The sequence below is a fragment of the Oncorhynchus nerka genome, linkage group LG23, assembly GCF_034236695.1.
Source record: "Oncorhynchus nerka isolate Pitt River linkage group LG23, Oner_Uvic_2.0, whole genome shotgun sequence".
NCBI classification, from domain to species: Eukaryota; Metazoa; Chordata; class Actinopteri; order Salmoniformes; family Salmonidae; genus Oncorhynchus; species Oncorhynchus nerka.
Genome location: NC_088418.1, coordinates 10,490,768 through 10,514,508, shown reverse-complemented (window position 1 = coordinate 10,514,508; position 23,741 = coordinate 10,490,768). Strand labels below are relative to the sequence as shown.

The 23,741-nt window shown below is 45.7% G+C and overlaps 1 protein-coding gene across 2 annotated transcripts in view; it reads right to left on the bottom strand.

Annotated features, from left to right (window-relative positions):
- Window positions 1-536: 536 nt before the first annotated feature.
- LOC115106302 (heparan sulfate glucosamine 3-O-sulfotransferase 6-like) overlaps window positions 537-23,741 on the bottom strand; it is a 34,212-nt gene continuing 11,007 nt past the window's right edge. The window contains exons 2-4 of one of the 2 annotated variants that reach the window (XM_029628894.2): window positions 3,213-3,442; window positions 2,561-2,970; window positions 537-1,668 (exon numbers count right to left, since the gene is read on the bottom strand). In XM_029628894.2, coding sequence (XP_029484754.2) covers window positions 2,582-2,970; window positions 3,213-3,442 — 619 coding nt within the window. In that variant the 3' untranslated portion in view covers window positions 537-1,668; window positions 2,561-2,581. Of the gene's footprint in view, window positions 2,971-3,212; window positions 3,443-23,741 lie in introns of both variants that reach the window. The other variant, XM_029628893.2, reaches the window with a different exon arrangement.

The following is a 23,741-nucleotide window of genomic DNA, read 5'->3' as shown; positions in this document are numbered from 1 at the left end:
ACTACACATCAGCCTCCACTGCAGACTACACATCAGCCTCCACTGCAGACTACACATCAGCCTCCACTGCAGACTACACATCAGCCTCCACTGCAGACTAGACATCAGCCTCCACTGCAGACTACACATCAGCCTCCACTGCAGACTACACATCAGCCTCCACTGCAGACTACACATCAGCCTACACTGCAGACTACACATCAGCCTCCACTGCAGACTACACTGCAGACTACACATCCCATAACAATGTCCTTCACTCCTGGCGGGCCACCGTGTATCTAAGACAAGAACGCCAGGTGTTTTCAAACAATGCCACTTTCTTACTTTCGTTGAACATCTAGTAGATACTGAAAGGTAACTTGCATAGAGCTGGTCTTTCTGCATTGTACGTGGCTATGTCATTACATTCTATCAACAGTATGTGGCTATGTCATTACATTGTATCAACAGTATGTGGCTATGTCATTACATTGTATCAACAGTATGTGGCTATGTCATTTCTCTGTATCAACAGTATGTGGCTATTTGTCATTACATTGTATCAACAGTATGTGGCTATGTCATTACATTCTATCAACAGTATGTGGCTATGTCATTACTCTGTACGTGGCTATGTCATTACATTGTATCAACAGTATGTGGCTATGTCATTACATTGTATCAACAGTATGTGGCTATGTCATTTCTCTGTACGTGGCTATGTCATTACATTGTATCAACAGTATGTGGCTATGTCATTACATTCTATCAACAGTATGTGGCTATGTCATTACATTCTATCAACAGTATGTGGCTATGTCATTACTCTGTACGTGGCTATGTCATTACATTGTATCAACAGTATGTGGCTATGTCATTACATTGTATCAACAGTATGTGGCTATGTCATTTCTCTGTACGTGGCTATGTCATTAAATTGTATCAACAGTATGTGGCTATGTCATTACATTCTATCAACAGTATGTGGCTATGTCATTACATTGTATCAACAGTATGTGGCTATGTCATTACATTGTATCAACAGTATGTGGCTATGTCATTTCTCTGTACGTGGCTATGTCATTACATTGTATCAACAGTATGTGGCTATGTCATTACATTCTATCAACAGTATGTGGCTATGTCATTACTCTGTACGTGGCTATGTCATTACATTTTATCAACAGTAGGTGGCTATGTCATTACATTCTATCAACAGTATGTGGCTATGTCATTTCTCTGTACGTGGCTATGTCATTACATTGTATCAACAGTATGTGGCTATGTCATTTCTCTGTACGTGGCTATGTCATTACATTGTATCAACAGTATGTGGCTATGTCATTACATTCTATCAACAGTATGTGGCTATGTCATTACTCTGTACGTGGCTATGTCATTACATTGTATCAACAGTATGAGGCTATGTCATTACATTCTATCAACAGTATGTGGCTATGTCATTACATTGTATCAACAGTATGTGGCTATGTCATTACATTGTATCACATCTCGTCCAAATGAACCCTTTGTGAACGTATTTAACATTTCAACCTAATTGATTCCAAAATGTTAAATAGACCTCAGGAGGAATAACCACCCATCCAGGTGGTTTGCCTTTATTCATGCCATCCAACTCCCCTTTCAGTTCATTGAGCGAGATTTGGGATCCCGGCAAGTTGTCTTTCTCTGTTGAGAGAAGAGTTCTTCATTATTTTTTGGTGTGGATTTATAATCAGAGGTGTACAGTTATTTATAAAAGCGGAAGAATCTTTGATTGATTCATTTGGGTTCTGATAGTAATTTCAATGTTTCAGATTCAATAGCCGCTTTGCCAGCTAATTGTTTGTTACTGCGTAGTTTGTCAGCCAGTAAACGAATGGGACCATGGAAGTAATGGTTGAATCGAACTCGATGGAAGGCAAGTTCTGCACTCTGTCTTTATCAATAAACGAAGTTCTGTCATGACTTTGGAAAGAGTAATAGTTACCTGGTCTGGAAATAGTGTTTGTTTAGCTCTAAAAGTGCACAACATTTCCAAATCTGATATATTTTTTTGATTGTGATTTATTCAAAACAGATACAAATGCATTATCTTTAGCAAAAACCTACGCTGGCATCCCATAGAATCCTGGGGTCATCGACCACTTTTTGTTATTGATCGTTATGAATTAATTTATCTCAATTTCAAATTGATTACAGAATGTAGGGTTTTTGTGTGAAAGAAACGTTGAAACGCCATCTTGTGGGTATTTTAGGAGATTCTGACAGTTGGCAGTGGTAAGCATGGTGGTCAGACAAGCTCATATGTCCAATTTCTATTTTCTTGATTATAGAAAATGGAGGTGTAGATAATAGTATGAAAATCGATTTGTGAGAAGGATTTATGCCTGTTTGAGTAGAAAGTGTACTCTTTCGCTTTGGGCATCAATAAGGTTGTAATCAAAGAGCACATGCTGTGGATTGTAGTTGGTCTTATTAGATTTGTCCTGCATGTCCAACATGGCATTAATGTCTGTCCCTGTCCCTGTCCCTGTGAACCATGCCTGAGTGTCTTTGTTACTCTGGATGCATGATTTACCTTGGTATCCCTACTGAGTCCTCATTGCCATCCAAAGTTCTGGCCAGCCATCTGATAGAACCGCTGGTTGTGCGGCCTATAGAACTCCCTCAGTCTCCGGATCACTTCCGGATCAATGGAGGCGTGTGTCCTGCCTTTAGTCTTCCCCAGGCAGTGGGGCTTGCTGCTGCCCTCCGGTTTCTTCAGGCAGGGGAAACCTTTAGTCTTATTGAAGTAGAAGTGCTTGTCCGTCACAATCCTCTGAAGGCCCAGAAAGTCCTGGACCTTTCCTAGTTCTCCGGCTGGGTCGGAGATGAGGCCCTCCCCACTGACCAGATGGATCTGGGCCCGGGGGAACCAGGCCAGCCAACGCTCCAGGTGCTGGGCGTACAGTCCGATCCATAGAGGGCTCCACAGAGAGTCGATCTCACCTGAGACCAAAACAAGATACTGATTTAAGACCCTGAAGACAGGACTAGAGACACGACTGAAGACAGGATTGAAGGAATAGAAGGAATAGAGTATTTGTGTGGGTACTGCATTTGACTAGGGAAAAACTATGTTTTTGTGTCATTCATTCATCAATGAATTAATGAATTCATGCATTCATCCATCCGTTCATTCCTTTATTCATAGGTCTATACAAATAAAAATGTATCACTATGATTCTGACCATTGGTGCGGTTCTTGAAGGCGAGGGTCTCGAAGGTGGGGATGTGGGGGGTCTTGGAGATGATCTGGGTGTAGTCAGAGATGGCCCGGGTCACAGGGTCTCGGACCACCACAATCAGCTTCACGTCATGCGACATGGAGTGTACACGCCCCGGGGTCTCCACGGTAACAAAATAACGCGGTGTCTTCTCCATGACAACCTGGCCATCCAAGGCCCTGGGCATCATACTCCTGGGGGATGTAGGGAGGGAGAGAAAGGGAAAAAGAAAGAGAGAGAGATAAAGTATGTTTAAATGGTGTAACTTTTGAGTATTAAAGCCATCTGTACATGTCAGTAATGGAGGCTGTCATTAACATGCCTGTCACCTAAATATCTATGTCCTGGCCATGGGTATATTCGGCTATGCCAACAACAACAATTATTATTCCTAGATCTATATATGCTATAGGTTGTACAGTGCCTTCAAGAGTATTCACACCCCTTGACTTTTTCCACATTTTGTTGTGTTACAGCTTGAATTTAAAATGGATTCAATTGAGATGTTGTGTCACTGGCCTACACACAATACCCCGTAAATTGAATTATAACCCCTTTGTTATAGCAAGTCTAAATAAGTTCATGAGTAAAAATGTGCTTAGCAAGTCACATAATAAGTTGGACGCACTCTGTACGCAATAATATTTTTTTCATGACTACCACATCTCTATACTCCACACAGTGGAGGCTCCTCGGAGGAGGAAGGGGAGGACGATCTTTCTTCGTGAATTTCATAAAAATACAATTATTGAAACATTTCAAAAGTTTACATTTTTAAACATACTAAATCAAATCAAATCAAATTTATTTATATAGCCCTTCGTACATCAGCTGATATCTCAAAGTGCTGTACAGAAACCCAGCCTAAAACCCCAAACAGCAAGCAATGCAGGTGTAGAAGCACGGTGGCTAGGAAAAACTGCCTAGAAAGGCCAAAACCTAGGAAGAAACCTAGAGAGGAACCAGGCTATGTGGGGTGGCCAGTCCTCTTCTGGCTGTGCCGGGTGGAGATTATAACAGAACATGGCCAAGATGTTCAAATGTTCATAAATGACCAGCATGGTCGAATAATAATAAGGCAGAACAGTTGAAACTGGAGCAGCAGCACAGTCAGGTGGAAGTTGAAACTGGAGCAGCAGCATGGCCAGGTGGACTGGAGACAGCAAGGAGTCATCATGTCAGGTAGTCCTGGGGCATGGTCCTAGGGCTCAGGTCAGTTGAAACTGGAACAGCAGCATGGCCAGGTGGACTGGGGACAGCAAGGAGTCATCATGTCAGGTAGTCCTGGGGGCTATATATATATATATTCACATGTCACCAAATAATTGATTAAAACACACTGTTTTTTAATGGTCTACAGTAGCCTCAACAGCACTCTGTAGGGTAGCACCAAGGTGTAGCTGGAGGACAGCTAGCTTCCGTCCTCCTCTGGGTACATTGACTTCAATACAAAACCTAGGAGGCTCATGGTTCTCAACCCCTTCCATAGACTTACAGAGTAATTATGACAACTTACGGAGGATGTTGTCCAACCTATCCGAGCTCTTGCTGCATGAACTGGCATGTTGTCCACCCAATCAAAGTATCAGAGAATGAATCTAGTAATGAAAGCATCATCTACAGCTTGCTAGCACCGCAGTGCATAAAATGTGGTGAGTAGTTGACTCAAAGAGAAAGAAAGACAACAGTTGAACAGTACCAGACTCCTCCACCAGACTCCTGTACCAGACTCCTGTACCAGACTCCTCTACCAGACTCCCCTACCAGACTCCTGTACCAGACTCCCCTACCAGACTCCCCTACCAGACTCCTCTACCAGACTCCTGTACCAGACTCCCCTACCAGACTCCCCTACCAGACTCCCCTACCAGACTCCCCTACCAGACTCCTGTACCAGACTCCCCTACCAGACTCCTCTACCAGACTCCCCTACCAGACTCATGTACCAGACTCCTCTACCAGACTCCTGTACCAGACTCCCCTACCAGACTCCTGTACCAGACTCCTCTACCAGACTCCTGTACCAGACTCCCCTACCAGACTCCTGTACCAGACTCCCGTACCAGACTCCCCTATCAGACTCCTGTACCAGACTCCTCTACCAGACTCCTGTACCAGACTCCCCTACCAGACTCCCGTACCAGACTCCTCTACCAGACTCCTGTACCAGACTCCCCTACCAGACTCCTGTACCAGACTCTCCTACCAGACTCCCCTACCAGACTCCTCTACCAGACTCCCCTACCAGACTCCCCTACCAGACTCCTGTACCAGACTCCCCTACCAGACTCCTGTACCAGACTCCTCTACCAGACTCCTGTACCAGACTCCCCTACCAGACTCCTCTACCAGACTCCTGTACCAGACTCCTCTACCAGACTCCTCTACCAGACTCCTGTACCAGACTCCTGTAACAGACTCCTGTACCAGACTTCTCTACCAGACTCCTGTACCAGACTCCTGTACCAGACTCCCCTACCAGACTCCTCTACCAGACTCCTATACCAGACCCCTCTACCAGACTCCTGTACCAGACTCCTGTACCAGACCCCTCTATCAGACTCCTGTACCAGACTCCTGTACCAGACTCCTGTATTTATGTCCATTGTTGGGCTCATTGAAAATACTATCACTGTCTTATTAAGACTAATTTGTATTTATGTAAATTGAGCATGGGGTCATTGCATGTACTAAACACAGAAAATAGACTGTGTGTGTGTGTGTGTGTGTGTGTGTGTGTGTGTGTGTGTGTGTGTGTGTGTGTGTGTGTGTGTGTGTTTGTTTGTGAGTGAGTGAATAATTATAATGTAACACCAATAATAATAATGATACATTTGCTGTTCCCTTGTTTACAGAGATGGGTGAGCAGCAGGCAAACCCAGTGATGCTACTGGTCCCTCCTCATCTACAGCTGTTCCCTTCTTTACAGAGTGGGTGAGCAGCAGGCAAACCCAGTGATGCTACTGGTCCCTCCTCATCTACAGCTGTTCCCTTGTTTACAGAGTGGGTGAGCAGCAGGCAAACCCAGTGATGCTACTGGTCCCTCCTCATCTACAGCTGTTCCCTTCTTTACAGAGTGGGTGAGCAGCAGGCAAACCCAGTGATGCTACTGGTCCCTCCTCATCTACAGCTGTTCCCTTGTTTACAGAGATGGGTGAGCAGCAGGCAAACCCAGTGATGCTACTGGTCCCTCCTCATCTACAGCTGTTCCCTCCTTTACAGAGTGGGTGAGCAGCAGGCAAACCCAGTGATGCTACTGGTCCCTCCTCATCTACAGCTGTTCCCTTCTTTACAGAGTGGGTGAGCAGCAGACAAACCCAGTGATGCTACTGGTCCCTCCTCATCTACAGCTGTTCCCTTCTTTACAGAGTGGGTGAGCAGCAGGCAAACCCAGTGATGCTACTGGTCCCTCCTCATCTACAGCTGTTCCCTTCTTTACAGAGTGGGTGAGCAGCAGACAAACCCAGTGGTGCTACTGGTCCCTCCTCATCTACAGCTGTTCCCTTTTTTACAGAGTGGGTGAGCAGCAGACAAACCCAGTGATGCTACTGGTCCCTCCTCATCTACAGCTGTTCCCTTCTTTACAGAGTGGGTGAGCAGCAGGCAAACCCAGTGACGCTACTGGTCCCTCCTCATCTACAGCTGTTCCCTTCTTTACAGAGTGGGTGAGCAGCAGGCAAACCCAGTGATGCTACTGGTCCCTCCTCATCTACAGCTGTTCCCTTCTTTACAGAGTGGGTGAGCAGCAGACAAACCCAGTGATGCTACTGGTCCCTCCTCATCTACAGTTGTTCCTCTTTACAGAGTGGGTCTGATGCAGTCCCTCCTCATCTATCTGAGCAGCAGGCAAACCCAGTGATGCTGTTCCTCATCTCTTTACAGAGTGGGTGAGCAGCAGACAAACCCAGTGATGCTACTGGTCCCTCCTCATCTACAGCTGTTCCCTTCTTTACAGAGTGGGTGAGCAGCAGGCAAACCCAGTGATGCTACTGGTCCCTCCTCATCTACAGCTGTTCCCTTCTTTACAGAGTGGGTGAGCAGCAGGCAAACCCAGTGATGCTACTGGTCCATCCTCATCTACAGCTGTTCCCTTCTTTACAGAGTGGGTGAGCAGCAGACAAACCCAGTGATGCTACTGGTCCCTCCTCATCTACAGCTGTTCCCTTCTTTACAGAGTGGGTGAGCAGCAGGCAAACCCAGTGATGCTACTGGTCCCTCCTCATCTACAGCTGTTCCCTTCTTTACAGAGTGGGTGAGCAGCAGGCAAACCCAGTGATGCTACTGGTCCTCCTCATCTACAGCTGTTCCTTCTTTACAGAGTGGGTGAGCAGCAGACAAACCCAGTGATGCTACTGGTCCCTCCTCATCTACAGCTGTTCCCTTCTTTACAGAGTGGGTGAGCAGCAGGCAAACCCAGTGATGCTACTGGTCCTCCTCCTCAGCTGTTCCCTTCTTTCAGAGTGGGTAGCAGCAAACCCAGTGATGTGGTCCCTCCTCATCTACAGCTGTTTTACAGAGTGGGTGAGCAGCAGGCAAACCCAGTGATGCTACTGGTCCCTCCTCATCTACAGCTGTTCCTTCTTTACAGAGTGGGTGAGCAGCAGGCAAACCCAGTGATGCTACTGGTCCATCCTCATCTACAGCTGTTCCCTTCTTTACAGAGTGGGTGGAGCAGCAGGCAAACCCAGTGATGCTACTGGTCCCTCCTCATCTACAGCTGTTCCCTTCTTTACAGAGTGGGTGAGCAGCAGGCAAACCCAGTGATGCTACTGGTCCCTCCTCATCTACAGCTGTTCCCTTCTTTACAGAGTGGGTGAGCAGCAGGCAAACCCAGTGAGTGATGCTGAGCAGCAGACAAACCCTGGTCCCTCCTCATCTACAGCTGTTCCCTTCTTTACAGAGTGGGTGAGCAGCAGGCAAACCCAGTGATGCTACTGGTCCCTCCTCATCTACAGCTGTTCCCTTCTTTACAGAGTGGGTGAGCAGCAGGCAAACCCAGTGATGCTACTGGTCCATCCTCATCTACAGCTGTTCCCTTCTTTACAGAGTGGGTGAGCAGCAGGCAAACCCAGTGATGCTACTGGTCCCTCCTCATCTACAGCTGTTCCCTTCTTTACAGAGTGGGTGAGCAGCAGGCAAACCCAGTGATGCTACTGGTCCCTCCTCATCTACAGCTGTTCCCTTCTTTACAGAGTGGGTGAGCAGCAGGCAAACCCAGTGATGCTACTGGTCCATCCTCATCTACAGTTGTGACACAGACACTCCAGCATTTAAAAGGCAGGCTGCTTATGCACCCACGTCAAAAAATACACAAGACCTCACTGCAGCCCTTTCATATTACATTGCAAAGGACATGATGCCATTTCATATTGTTGAGAGACATGGCTTTCTGAGGCTGATGAAGGTTGTCGTGACTACCTACAAAGTGTCATCACAAACATTATTTTCCGAAGCCTGAAATCCCAAACCTGTACAACCAGGTTAAAGCTGATGTTGGAAAAAGTTTGTACTGTATTATCCAGGCTAAAAGCGTCTGGTGTCTGAGCTAAAGGTAAAGGCCTCTACCAGTGGCTAACAATGACTAAATAGCTAGTAGCTAATTAGCTGGTTAGCTTCTGATGGAGGTTCTAGCTATAACGTCTAAAAAATAGCAGATCCGTATCACATTGGGTGAGGCGGGTTGCCGGAAGGAATATTTAATTTAAAAATGGAAAAAGAGATTGAAATATATTGAAATATATACAAAAACAAAAAGACTGTCACGCCCTGGTCTTAGTATTGTAAACTCTCTCACACACACACAGGGCTATATAAACATCACACCACATTCTATCACCTCGACAGATGGACCTCATTTAGCAGCAATGACTCCTGGGCCCCACCAGACCTCATGGAGACCCAGGTACAGCTGCCACACACCTCGCTGACCACATCTGTTTTCCCCCCCGGCTGCTGCGTCATATTTCACTAAGAATTATGGGATCCCTTTTCAGGAGATGGTGGGGGGACAGAGACAGGACAGGATGATGAAGAGATTATTTTTTTAAAACCTTTATTTAACTAGGCAAGTCAGTTAAGAACAAATTCTTATTTTCAATGAGGGCCGAGGAACAGTGGGTTAACTGCCTGTTCAGGGGCAGAACGACAGATTTGCACTCTGTCAGCTCGGGGGTTTGAACTTGCAACCTTCCAACGCTCTAACCACTAGGCTACCCTGCTGCCCCAGGGTGGCCTAGTGGAGGGATGAAGGGATGGAGGGATGGAGAGATGGAGAAATAGAGGGATAGAGAGATGGAGGGATAGAGAAATGGAGGGATGGAGAGATGGGGGGATGAAGGGATGGAGAGATGAAGGGATGGAGAGATGAAGGGATGGAGGGATGAAGAGATGGAGAGATGGAGGGATAGAGAGATGGGGGATGAAGGGATGGAGAGATAGAGAGATGGAGGGATGGAGAGATGAAGGGATGGAGGGATGAAGAGATGGAGGGATGGAGAGATGAAGGGATGGAGAGATGAAGGGATGGAGAGATGGAGGGATGGAGGGATAGAGGGATGAAGGGATGGAGGGAACAAACAGAGGACAGGATGCTTGTGAATCAGGTTTCAGCACTGAAAAGTCTACCACCCCCCTCTGCCTCCCTTGCAATATGACCTTCTATCAATAGATCCATTCCCCCAACCTGGCCCCATCACACGCACACATACACATCACACGCACACGTACACACCACACACCACACACACACCACACACACACACTTTAGTCTACCTACAAACACATATACACACAAGCATTACGCAAAAATATCTGCTAAATATTTGTATGGGTTAGGGTTTTTTAAATTTATTTTTTTATACCCCCCCCCACACACACACACACACAGACACACACACACACACAGACACACACACACACACACACACAGACACACACACACAGATACACACACACACACACACACACACACACAGACAGACACAGACACACACACACAGACAGACACAGACACACACACACACAGACACACACACACACACACACACAGACACACACACACAGACACACACACACACAGACGCAGACACACACACACACAGATACACACACACACACACACACACAGACACACACACACAGACACACACACCCTAACCCTAACCCCTAACTCCTAACCCCTAACCCTAACCCCTAACCCTAACCCTAACTCCTAACCCTAACCCCTAACTCCTAACCCTAACTCCTAACCCTAACTCCTAACCCCTAACCCTAACTCCTAACCCCTAACCCCTAACTCCTAACCCTAACTCCTAACCCTAACCCTAACCCTAACCCCTAATCCTAACCCCTAATCCCAACCCCTAACTCCTAACCCTAACCCTAATCCTAACTCTAACCCCTAACCCGACCCTAACTCCTAACCCCTAACCCTAACCCCTAACCCTGACCCTAATCCTAACTCTAACCCCTAACTCTAACCCTAACTCCTAACCCCTAACTCCTAAACCTAACCCTAACCCCTAGCCCTAACTCCTAACCCCTAACTCCTAACCCTAACTCCTAACCCTAACTCCTAACCCCTAACTCTAACCCCTAACTCTAACCCCTAACTCTAACCCCTAACTCTAACCCCTAACTCTAACCCCTAACCCTAACTCCTAACCCCTAACTCCTAACCCTAACCCCTAACCCTAACCCCTAACCCTAACACACACACACCCCTTAAGGAGAAAAACACATATGATTTAATGTGAAGTTAACGTGATAGTGTGACAACATGTGAAAACACGATCTCATGTGAAATTAATGTGACAAGGTGATACCATGACACTACACATGTGACAACTTTTGAGCACGTTTGAAAACACGATCTCTTGTGATTATTATGGTTTACAACATAGGGATGCAACATTTCCACGTGACAACATGAAATTACGTGACAACATGAAATTACGTGACAACATGAAATCACGTGACAACATGTGAGCACATGTGAAAGACGAGATGTCAAATGCCAATTAGAATACTTTACTTTAAAAGGCATTATTGATATTAATTGAATTTAAACAGTCAAGGTCCCCTGCAGGTTTTGTCTAGTTCCCGCTTTGTTCCAGGGATGCCGCTAGAACGTTGTGTCATTGTCCCATGGAGGTTTTTGTCTAGTTGCGGTGAAAATATGGTACATCTACAACATTCTTGTATTTTTACAGCTAAATGAAGGTGTTAATTGACAGCATAATGATTACTTGGTACTCAATATCCCTTGGGATTTGAACTCACAACCTCTTGAGTGCAAACTATCCAAAACTCATGCTGAGCCACCAGGTCTAAGGGAAATTTGGTGCATATATTTATTGCCAAGAATATATTTCTGCACTTTGCCTAAAGCTTTTGTAAAAAAAAAAAATTAAATATATACAACAACTTGAAGGTGTCTTCTCTATAAAATCACTGTATGCTGCTGTAGTCTGATATAAATTACTGTAAGATCTTGTATAATTTTGTACTGTGAACAAAATTGGGACTTAGCCTTAAATGGGATTTGAACTCATAACCTCATGGTTACTAGCAACTTCCTGTATTACAGTGCAGCAACACCACCAGATCTAGAATGAGATACAGCCACAGACTGATTGTCAACAATCCATTTCTACGCGTCACTAAAAGCAGCCCGGAATCAAGTAAATAATTGTACAATTATCATCACCAATGTAACATCAACGTAAAACTATCCGTGCTAAAGGACACTTGACGTAGAGTATACAGTAAATATTTGAGAACCGCTACAGTGGCGAGCGATGGGTACAACCCTGCTTCCATTAGGCTGCTCTCATAGAGGACCATTGAGTGAGAATGGAACAGAACTCCATCACCTTAGCATTACGATACCTTAACAGTATCACAGAGCATATCCCTCTGCATTCTCTCTATTGTTGTCATAGAGACCCGGTTCCCCAGGTCTATTGTGTTGCAGTGATCGTGGCATCCATTTTGTAGACGCTCAGGATGAAAAGAGAGATTTAGCATGTTTACAACCTGTCACTTGTTTTTGTCTTTGAAGAGGAATCTTTAATCATCCCTCTCTCCATCTCTCTGTTGAGCTCCATACCCCCCCCCCCCACACTCCTAGGCCACGGGGACAAGCCCAAGCAGCCATAGGTATTGATCCTGGAGGAGTGGGGGGTAAAGTGTGTGGGAGTTGGGGGAACGATGAGCCTGGGTCTCAGCTGGGCCGAGGGTAGCAGGTGGGGTTCGGGGAAGCCTCTGGAGTCCCATCACCCCCATGCTGGGTGTGTGTGTGTGTGTGTGTGTGTGTGTGTGTGTGTGTGTGTGTGTGTGTGTGTGTGTGTGTGTGTGTGTGTGTGTGTGAGAACAGATGTGGGATGGTGGAGTAAAACTACATAAAGACATTTTTTTATGTGACAGAATAAACTGGCATCAACTACCAAATCTGTTTAGTCTGTATATAGTACATTAAGAACCAATGTGTCAATGACAAAACATTGAAATCGTTCTCTTATTGATACCAACACAGTGTGTGCATTCGTATGTGTGAGTGAATGAATGAGTGTGTGTGTGTCTGTGTGTGTGTGTGTGTGTGTGTGTGTGTGTGTGTGTGTGTGTGTGTGTGTGTGTATATATATATGTGTGTGTCAGACTGAGCGCCCACTCATCCATTTCGCTGCACTGGGGACCATTAAGGCTCCAATCCATTGTAGCGTTGCCCTGTCCACTTCCAGCAGACATCCATCATAGCTGGGCCCAGACCGCCCTGCCTCCCCTCCTCAACCCCCCAGAGAGAGCCTTAATGAGGGCTAGATCACCCTGGTCGTCTAGGCCTTATGGAGATCAGATCACACTGTACAGTACTGGGATGGGATGGCTGGATGGGCCACACCTGATTTAATATAGATATATACATGTGTTGGAGCACAAACACACACACACACACACACACACACAAACACACACACACAAACAAACAACACACACACACACACACACACACACACACACACACACAAAGTAATCAAGAGACACTCATGTTTCCCCCTTTATGACACTATTTCTATGTCATAACAGAATTCAGAGTCCCCTACTCTTAGCCTAGGTTTCACTCTCCCATTCCAAAACCCTGCGTTCAAAGAATCCACTAGATTCCCTGTCCTGTCAGACGTGATCTCACCTAACACACCACTTCTGAAGATCGCATGTTTTGGCAGCCGTTCTTCAGCCATTTGCACGCCAATTATATTCCTGTGTAAAAACACAGGCGCACATGTGCAACGTCAAGCCCAGGGAATCCATTGGTATAAATTGATACGCTGCTTTTAACGAGTTAATCTGAATTGCAAATGAACCACAGCCCACGTGAGAACATCGGACTCTGTCAAAGACCACTGAATTGGAATCCGTCATCGGGATGCCTTCTTCTCCGGATGTGAACAGAACTACCTATCTAAACCTCTGAATGGCTGCCATGTTGGATTATTAGTAAACAACAAATGGATTGCAACACTGTCATCTATACTTGTGATACTGACCACAGGATTTGTAAAGACAGATTCGTACACAGTAAGAGAAACACAATTCCTATATCAAAAGACAAATACAGCAACATATTTGATGACTGGTTAAGAGGATGAGACAAAACTTTACAATCCATTATCTCTAATGGTAGCTCTGAACAAAAAGTGTTGGTCCCATATTTCATGAGCTGAAATAAAAGATCCCAGAAATGTTCCATACGCACGAAAAAAGCTTATTTCTCTCCAATTTTGTGCACAAATTTGTTTACATCCCTGTTAGCGAGCATATCACCTTTGTCAAGATAATCCACCCACCTGACAGGTGTGGTGTATCAAGAAGCTGATTAAACAGCATGATCATTACACAGGTGCACCTTGTGCTGGGGACAATAAAAGGCCACTCTAAAATGTGCAGTTTTGTCACACAACACAATGCCACAGATGCCTCATGTTTTGAGGGAGCGTGCAATTGGCATGCTGACTGCAGGAATGTCCACCAGAGCTGTTGCCAGGGAATTGAATGTTCATTTCTCTACCATAATCTGCCTCCAATGTTGTTTTAAAGAATTTGGCAGTACGTCCAACCGCCCTCACATTCGCAGAGCACGTGTAACCCCGCCAGCCCAGGACCTCCACATCTGGCTTCTTCACAAGCGGGATCAGCCACCCGGACAGCTGATGAAAACTGTGAGTTTGCACAATTGAAGGATTTCTGCACAAACTGTCAGAAACCATCTCAGGGAAGCTCATCTGTATGCTCGTCCTCCCCAGGGTCTTGATCTGACTGTAGTTCGGTGTCGTAACCAACTTCAGTGGGCAAATGCTCACCTTCGATGGCCACTGGTACGCTGGAGAAGTGTGCTCTTGACGGATGAATCCCAGGTTTCAACTGTAGTGTGGACAAGTGGACTAGCAATTTTTCTGATATCAACGTTGTGAACAGAGTGCTCCATGGTGGATGTGGGGTTATGGTACAGGCAGGCATAAGCTAACGACAACGAACACAATTGCATTTTATCAATGGCAATTTGAATGCACAGATACCACAGATAGAACAATGAGAGATATTTCACCGGATGTATAGATATGAAGCATCCGCTTGGTGTTTCCACTCACTACCAAATATGGTAGTGAGAGGAAGCCCAGTGGCCGGCAGTGGGAGAAGATGGTACTACCAAATATGGTAGTGAGAGGAAGCCCAGTGGCCGGCAGTGGGAGAAGATGGTACTACCAAATATGGTAGTGAGAGGAAGCCCAGTGGCCGGCAGTGGGAGAAGATGGTACTACCAAATATGGTAGTGAGAGGAAGCCCAGTGGCCGGCAGTGGGAGAAGATGGTACTACCAAATATGGTAGTGAGAGGAAGCCCAGTGGCCAGCAGTGGGAGAAGATGGAACCAGACAGATTTTGTCCGACATTCTGCACATTTTCTCATCGATGAAACATTTGATCTCAGTACAGTTTTCTGTTCCCAAAGCTAGAATATGTTACGAACAGAGTGTACTACATTTTGAAGACTTTAGCCTTTGCCAAAGTTTTTTAAAAGTGTGTTATTTAGAAGGAGTGCAAAGGCGAACTGAGTTATTACACACGCGCACCTCACAGAGTAGACGTTCCCTAGCGGAAATATGCTAATTAATGCTAGAACACACCAATAGGATCTCGCCAGCTCATGCTTGGCTCTGCCCACCTCCTTGCTTGTTCTGCCCATTATGACAAATGTGTTCCCATTTGACACGACAGGCTGTGGTCTATCTTGGTTAAGTTATAACAGATATTTGAAGATACCGTGATGAGATCCTGAGGCCCATTGTCATGCCATTCATCCAACACCATCACCTCATGTTTTAGCAGGATAACGCACGGCCCCATGTCACAAGGATCTGTACACAATTCCTGGAAGGTGAAAATGTCCCAGTTCTTCCACTGTCTGCATACTCACCAGACATGTCACCCATTGAGCATGTTTGGAATGCTCTGGATTGACGTGTATGACAGTGTGTTCCAGTTCCTGCCAATATCCAGCAACTTCACACAGCCATTGAAGAGGAGTGGGACAACATTCCACAGGCCACAATCAACAGCCTGATCAACTCTATGCGAAGGAAATGTGACAGGCTGCATGAGGCAAATGGTGGTCACACCAGATACTGACTGGTTTTCTGATCCATGCTCCTATATTTCTTAAAAAGGTATCTGTGACTAACAGGTGCATGTATGTATTCCCAGTCATTTCTGTTCAGTGATTACAGTGGATTTAGAAAGTGTTCAGACCCCTTGACTTTTTACACATTTTGATATGTTACAGCCTTATTCTAAAATTGATTAAAACTTAAAACTCTACACACAATACCCCATAATGACAAAGCGAAAACAGAGGTTAAAGATTTGTTTGCAGATTTATTAAAAATAATGCTTTGTCATTATGGGTTATTGTGTGTAGATTTATGAGGGGAAGAACAATTGATATATACTATTTTAGAATAAGTGTCAGGACTTCCACCGAAGTCGTTTCCTCTCCTTGTTCGGGCGGTGTTCGGGCGGTCGGCATCACCGGTCTTCTAGCCATCGTCGATCCACTTTTCATTTTCCATTTGTTTTGTCTTGTTTTCCTACACACCTGGTTTCCATTTCCCTCATTAAGTGTTGTGTATTTAACCCTCTGTTCCCCCCCCCCCCCCCCCCGCATGTCCTTCTGTGGAATTGTTTGTTTGTAAGTGCTTGTGTACTATGTTACTGGTGCGCCGGGTTTTGTACCCATGCAGGTTCTTTTTTTTATTGCCGTTGGTGTTGAAATGAACCCGCTCCGGCTATGACCTATTTCTGCTCTCCTGCGTCTGACTTCACTGCCACCAGTTCCGCAAACCCTTACAATAAGGCTGTAACGTAACAAAATGTGGGAAAAGTCAAAGGGTCTGAATACTTTCAGAATGCACTGTATATTTACTGTATTTACAGTGTGGTCATTTAGCATCAATACATGTCACTGCAGCAGGACAGAATGTTACCCTATGACCTCACAGGAACACAGACAGGCAGCACTGAACAACCAGCCAGTCTCCTAACAGACAGACAGCACTGAACAACCAGCCAGTCTCCACACAGACAGACAGCACTGAACAACCAGCCAGTCTCCACACAGACAGACAGCACTGAACAACCAGCCAGTCTCCACACAGACAGGCAGCACTGAACAACCAGCCAGTCTCCAAACAGACAGGCAGCACTGAACAACCAGCCAGTCTCCACACAGACAGGCAGCACTGAACAACCAGCCAGTCTCCACACAGACAGACAGCACTGAACAACCAGCCAGTCTCCACACAGACAGGCAGCACTGAACAACCAGCCAGTCTCCAAACAGACAGGCAGCACTGAACAACCAGCCAGTCTCCACACAGACAGGCAGCACTGAACAACCAGCCAGTCTCCACACAGACAGACAGCACTGAACAACCAGCCAGTCTCCACACAGACAGGCAGCACTGAACAACCAGCCAGTCTCCAAACAGACAGGCAGCACTGAACAACCAGCCAGTCTCCACACAGACAGGCAGCACTGAACAACCAGCCAGTCTCCACACAGACAGGCAGCACTGAACAACCAGCCAGTCTCCACACAGACAGGCAGCACTGAACAACCAGCCAGTCTCCAAACAGACAGGCAGCACTGAACAACCAGCCAGTCTCCAAACAGACAGGCAGCACTGAACAACCAGCCAGTCTCCACACAGACAGGCAGCACTGAACAACCAGCCAGTCTCCACACAGACAGGCAGCACTGAACAACCAGCCAGTCTCCACACAGACAGACAGCACTGAACAACCAGCCAGTCTCCACACAGACAGGCAGCACTGAACAACCAGTCAGTCTCCAGCCCTGGGGGTATAGAGTAGACCTCCCATGATATTCCCCTGGGGTGAGGGAAAGGTCAAAAGGTCAGTGGAGATATGTGTGGTTGTGGTAACACTAAGTTTACCCTTTAACCTCTAATCTCTGCTTTTCATCTGCACAGTCACACCAACCTATCCTCAATATTCTTTATTTCTTATTAAAGTAACGCATGGCTGCCCGTTTTACGGGCTCCTAACCAACTGTGCTATTTTGTTCGTTTTTCGCATTGTTTGTGACTAATTTTGTACATAATGTTGCTGCTACAGTCTCTTATGACCGAAACGAGCTTCTGGACATCAGAACAGCGATTACTCACCTCGAACTGAAGAAAGATTTTTTCTTCAATAAGTGCAACGCAAAGGATTTACTGCTTTGTCAAGACAAGGCCCAAATCCCCATCATCAGCATGAATAAAATACGAAGGAAAAGATGGGAGGAGGGCGGGGTGCCTTGTTAGAATTTGCAGATGAGTAGGTAAATCACCACTTCACTCCATATTATTGGCTAACGTGCATTGGAAAACAAACTGGACGATTTACGATTAAGGCTATCCTACCAACCAGATATTAAAAACTGTAATATCTTATGTTTCCCTCAAATGTGGCTGAACAACGACACAGGTAATATAGAGCTGGCTGGCTTCTCTGTGCATTGGCAGGACAGAGCAGCTACATCTGGTATGACGAGGGGCGGGGTTGTGTATCTATTTGTCAATAACTGATGGTGCCTGATGTCTAATATTAAAGAAATCTTGAGGTATTGCTCACCTGAGGTAGTTACCTCACGATAAGCTGTAGACCACACTATCTACCAAGAGAGTTCACACCTATATTTTTCATAGCTGTCTATTTACCACTACAAACCGATGGTGGCACTAAGACTGCGCTCAACGAGCTGTATAAGGCCATAAGCAAACAAGAAAATGCTCATCCAGAAGCAGCGCTCCTAGTGGCCGGGAACGTTAATGCAGGCAAACTTACATCTGTTTTACCTAATTTGCACCAGCATATCACATGTGCAACCAGAGGAAAAATAACTCTAGACCACCTTTACTCCACACACAGAGAAGCATACAAAGCTCTCCCTCACCCCCCATTTGACAAATCTGACCATAATTCTATACTCCTGATTCCTACTTACAAGACAAAACTAAAGCAGGAAGTACCAGTGACTCGATCAATACGGAAGTGGTCAGATGACACGGATGCTACGCTATAGGACTGTTTAGCTAGCACAGAGTTGAATAGGTTCCGGGATTCATCCAATGGCATTGAGGAGTTACCACCTCAGTCACTGGCTTCATCAATAAGTGCATCGTCCACGACGTCCCAACAGTGACTGTATGTACATTTCCGAACCAGATGCTGGAAACCCTAGACCCACTCCAATTCGAATACTGCCCCGAAAGATCCACAGATGATGCAATCTCAATCGCACTACACACTGCCCTTTCTCACCTGGACAAAAGGAACACCTATGTGAGAATGTTGTTCATTGACTTCCGCTCAGCGTTCAACACCATAGTGCCCACGAAGCTCATCACTAAGCTAAGGAACCTGGGACTAAACACCTCCCTCTGTAACTGGTTCCTGGACCTCCTGACGGGCCGCCCCCAGGTGGATCTGGTGGTGGATCTGCCACGCTGATCCTCAACACGGTGGCCCCTCAGGGGTGCGTGCTCAGTCCCCTGCTGTACTCCTTGTTCCCTCACGACTACACGGCCAGGCACAATTCAAACACCATCATTAGGTTTGCTGACGACACAACAGTGGTAGGCCTGATCACCGACAACGATGAGACAGCCTATAGGGAGGAGGTCAGAGACCTGGCTGTGCAGTGCCAGGACAACAACCTCTCTCTCAATGTGAGCAAGACAATGGAGCTAATCGTGGACTACAGGAAAAGGAGTGCCGAACAGGCCCCCATTAACATTGATGGGGTTGAAGTGGAGGGGGCCGAGAGTTTCAAGTTCCTTGTTGTCCACATCACCAATTAACTATCATGGTCCAAACACACCAAGACAGTTGTGAAGAGGCCATGACAACACCTTTTCCCCCTCAGGAGACTGAAAATATTATTGTTATGTAATTTTCTTGTGTTCACTTGAGATTCTTTTTTGTCACTTTAGTTTATTTAGTAAATATTTTCTTAACTATTTCTTGAACCGCATTGTTGAGTAAGGGCTTGTAAATAAGCATTTCAAAGAAAGGTCTATACCTGTTTTATTCGGCGCATGTGACATATGTCATTTGATTTGATTTAATCATCATCCTCTACAGAGCAAACAAAAAACGATACATACTTCAGCCTAAACAGCAGCGCCACAGGGAACTTCCACAAAGCTGTGAACGAGCTGAGACACAAGGCAAGAAGGGTCTTCTATGCCGTCAAAAGGAACATCAAATTCGACATACCAATTAGGATCTGGCAAAAAATACTTGAATCCGTTATAGAACCCATTGCCAAGAATTCACAAAATAGAACAAACACCAAATTGAGAGCAGAATTAGGCCGATACCCGCTAATTATAAAAGTCCAGAAAAGAGAGCTTCAATTCTACAACCACCTAAAATGAAGTGATTCCCAAACCTTCCATAACAAAGCCATCACCTACAGAGAGATGAATCTGGAGAAGAGTCCCCTAAGCAAGCTGGTCCTGGGGCTCTGATCGCAAACACTAACAGACTCCACAGAGCCTGAGGACAGCAACACAATTAGACCCAACCAAATCATGAGAAAACAAAATGATAATTACTCAACACATTGGAAATAATTAACAAAAAAACAGAGCAAACTAGAATGCTATTTGGCTCTAAACAGAGAGTAGACAGTGGCAGAATACCTGACCACTGTGACTGACCAAAACTTAAGGAAAGCTTTGTCTATGTACAGACTCCGTGAGCATAGCCTTGCTATTGAGAAAGGCCTCACATTAAGCCAAGGTCAGTAAAACTAGTCATCTGAGACAGTGTCAGGATAAAACCTCAGCCCAGTCCTTTTCCAGAGACTACCTCTTCCCTGCCTGGTTGAGGGTGGTTCCTCTCAGGCTAGAGACTAGCTCTTCCCTGCCTGGTTGAGGGTGGTTCCTCTCAGGCTAGAGATTTGAATTGTCCTTGAATCAGATAGGGCCTCCTGAGTGGCCCAGAGATCTAAGGCACTGCATCGCAGTGCTAGAGGCATCACTACAGATCCGGGTTCGATCAAGGGCTGTGTCGCAGCTGGCCAAGACGGGGAGTCACATGAGGCGGTGCACAATTGGCCCAACGTCGTCCGGGTTAGGGGAGGGTTTGGCCGGCCGGGATGTCCTTGTCCCATCGTGCTCTAGCGACTCCTTGTGGCGGCCGGGTGCGTGCATGCTGTCTTCAGGTCGCCAGCTGTACGGTGTTTCCTCTGACACATTGGTGCGGCTGGCTAACCAGGTTAAGCGAGCAGTGTGACAAGAAGCTTGGCGGGTCGTGTTTCGGAGAGCACAGTTGCAACGATGGGACAAGACTGTAACTACCAATTCGGAGGAGAAATAAAAATAAGCATATTTACTATCCAGTAAATGCCTATTTAAAAGATAAATATATATATATATATGTTTTGTGCACCTGACCCTGCTCTTATCAACTGTACTTGCAATGTCTTTTTGCAGTACCGCAGTACCATAGAGCCCACTGTAGCCAATGATAGATATGATGATATAATGATATATGGTTAATTATGTGGTGTAATTGGGAGCTCATCATTATCTGTGAGCGTAAACTGACCTGGTGTCAGGGGTCAACCTGCCAGGCCTGGCAGCGATGTCAAGTGGCCTGACACTCTCAGAGCCCCATCTGGTCCTGGGGATGGGACAATCTGTTGTCACTCTGGGACGTCACTGATACACACACACACAATGGAGACGTGGTGTGTGTGTGTGTGTGTGTGCGCGTGTGCGTGTGTGTGTGTGCGTGTGCGTGTGTGTGTGCGTGTGTGTGTGCGTGTGTGTGTGTGTGTGTGTGCGTGTGTGTGCGCGTGTGTGTGTGTGTGTGTATGTGCGCGCGTGTGCGTGTGTGTGTGTGTGCGTGTGCGTGTGTGTGTGTGTGTGTGTGTGTGAGGAAGAGAGAAAAAGAGGTGTGTGTGTGTGTGTGCGTCCATACGTGTTTGTGACCAATATCATGTTGGTAAAACACAGAAAACACACCTCTAACTTTCAATCAATCTCACCTACTGACCCTGTAACCATTAAATCACACTGTCAGAGGTTACAGAATACCAATACTGCATCACCAGTGGTAGATAAGTACAAACATTGTTATACTTTAGTCAAAGTAAAGATATCTTAATAGAAAATGACTCAAGTAAAAGTGAAAGTCACCCAGTAAAATACTACTTGAGTAAAAGTCTAAAAATATTTGGTTATAAATATACTTTAGTACAGTGGTGGAAAAAGGACTACTTTGTCGTACTTCAGTAAAAACAGAAGTAAATGCTCTACACCACATTCCTTATATTAATGCAAACCAGACGGCACACAGGTTTTTTTTTTTTTTTTTTACAATCGCTAGGATCCATTTCTCAATACTTAGGTCACTTTTTCAAAACCCTTCACACAGTGAGCACAACAGCAGTCTATGTGGGCTAAACTGTGGATCGTGTTTCATTGCTTTGGCACAAAACGCATTCAATGACTACATCTTTCAAATTTCATGAATTCTTTTCTCACTCAGACACAAAACTCTATGTACCTACTGGCCAATTTGCACATGTTTACATACTCTTTTCAAAACCGTTAAACTTAAGTTCAAAACCTAACATAACACAACATTGAATAAGACAGCAATTTGCTACATTTGTACAGTAATACCTTATTGAAATATATTCCAAATCTAAAAAATGAAATACTATCAAAACAATTAGACCAACCACATCTGACTCCCATTGTAGCTGAACACCAACCCAGGTGTTAGTCTTTAAATGTCATTACCATCTATACAAAAGGGATCATCTTAGGAATAATGCTGTACTGTAATGTAAACATGGACCCAGACAGAGATAGAGAAGTGGCTGACAGAGGAAGAAGAGTGGCTGCGAGAGGTAGAGGAGTACGTATGCGTGGTGGAAGAAGACTGAGAGGAAGATCAAGAGCTGTCGTCTCAGATGAGACTAGGATGACTATAAAATACAGAACTGGTTTTGAACAACACCAAACAGGGCAGAGGCACACAATGGCATGTTTTAAGGTATAATGTAAACTACCGTAATAGCCGAACTCTTATGTTGCATTGTGGATTTATTTTAGACAGTCGTGAAGATAGAAGCCAGGCAATCACCCCACATATTCATCTTTGTGGATGAGGCTGGTTTCAACTTGGCCAGAACACGACGGCGAGGAAGGAATGTGATTGGGAAAAGAGCCACAGTGGATGTCCCGGGCCAGAGGGGTGCCAACATCACAATGTGTGCTGCAATGATGAATTTCGGTTACACAAACCGCTAATTGGGCCGTACATGACCTTCCTGGGTGACCTCTATGGAAGGGTTGGGCCATACAACACCGAGCGTCTCATTACATTCCTGGATGACCTCTATGGAAGGGTTGGGCCGTACAACACCGAGCGTCTCATTACATTCCTGGATGACCTCTATTGGAAGGGTTAGCCCGTACAACACCAAGCGTCTCATTACATTCCTGGACGACCTCTATGGAAGGGTTGGGCCGTACAACACCGAGCGTCTCATTTCATTCCTGGATGACCTCTATGGAAGGGTTGGGCCTTACAACACCGAGCGTCTCATTACATTCCTGGATGACCTCTATGGAAGGGTTGGGCCATACAACACCGAGAGTCTCATTACATTCCTGGATGACCTCTATGGAAGGGTTGGGCCGTACAACACTGAGCGTCTCATTTCATTCCTGGATGACCTCTATGGAAGGGTTGGGCCATACAACACCGAGCGTCTCATTACATTCCTGGATGACCTCTATGGAAGGGTTGGGTCGTACAACACCGAGCGTCGCATTACATTCCTGGATGACCTCTATGGAAGGGTTGTGTCATACAACACCGAGCGTCTCATTACATTCCTGGATGACCTC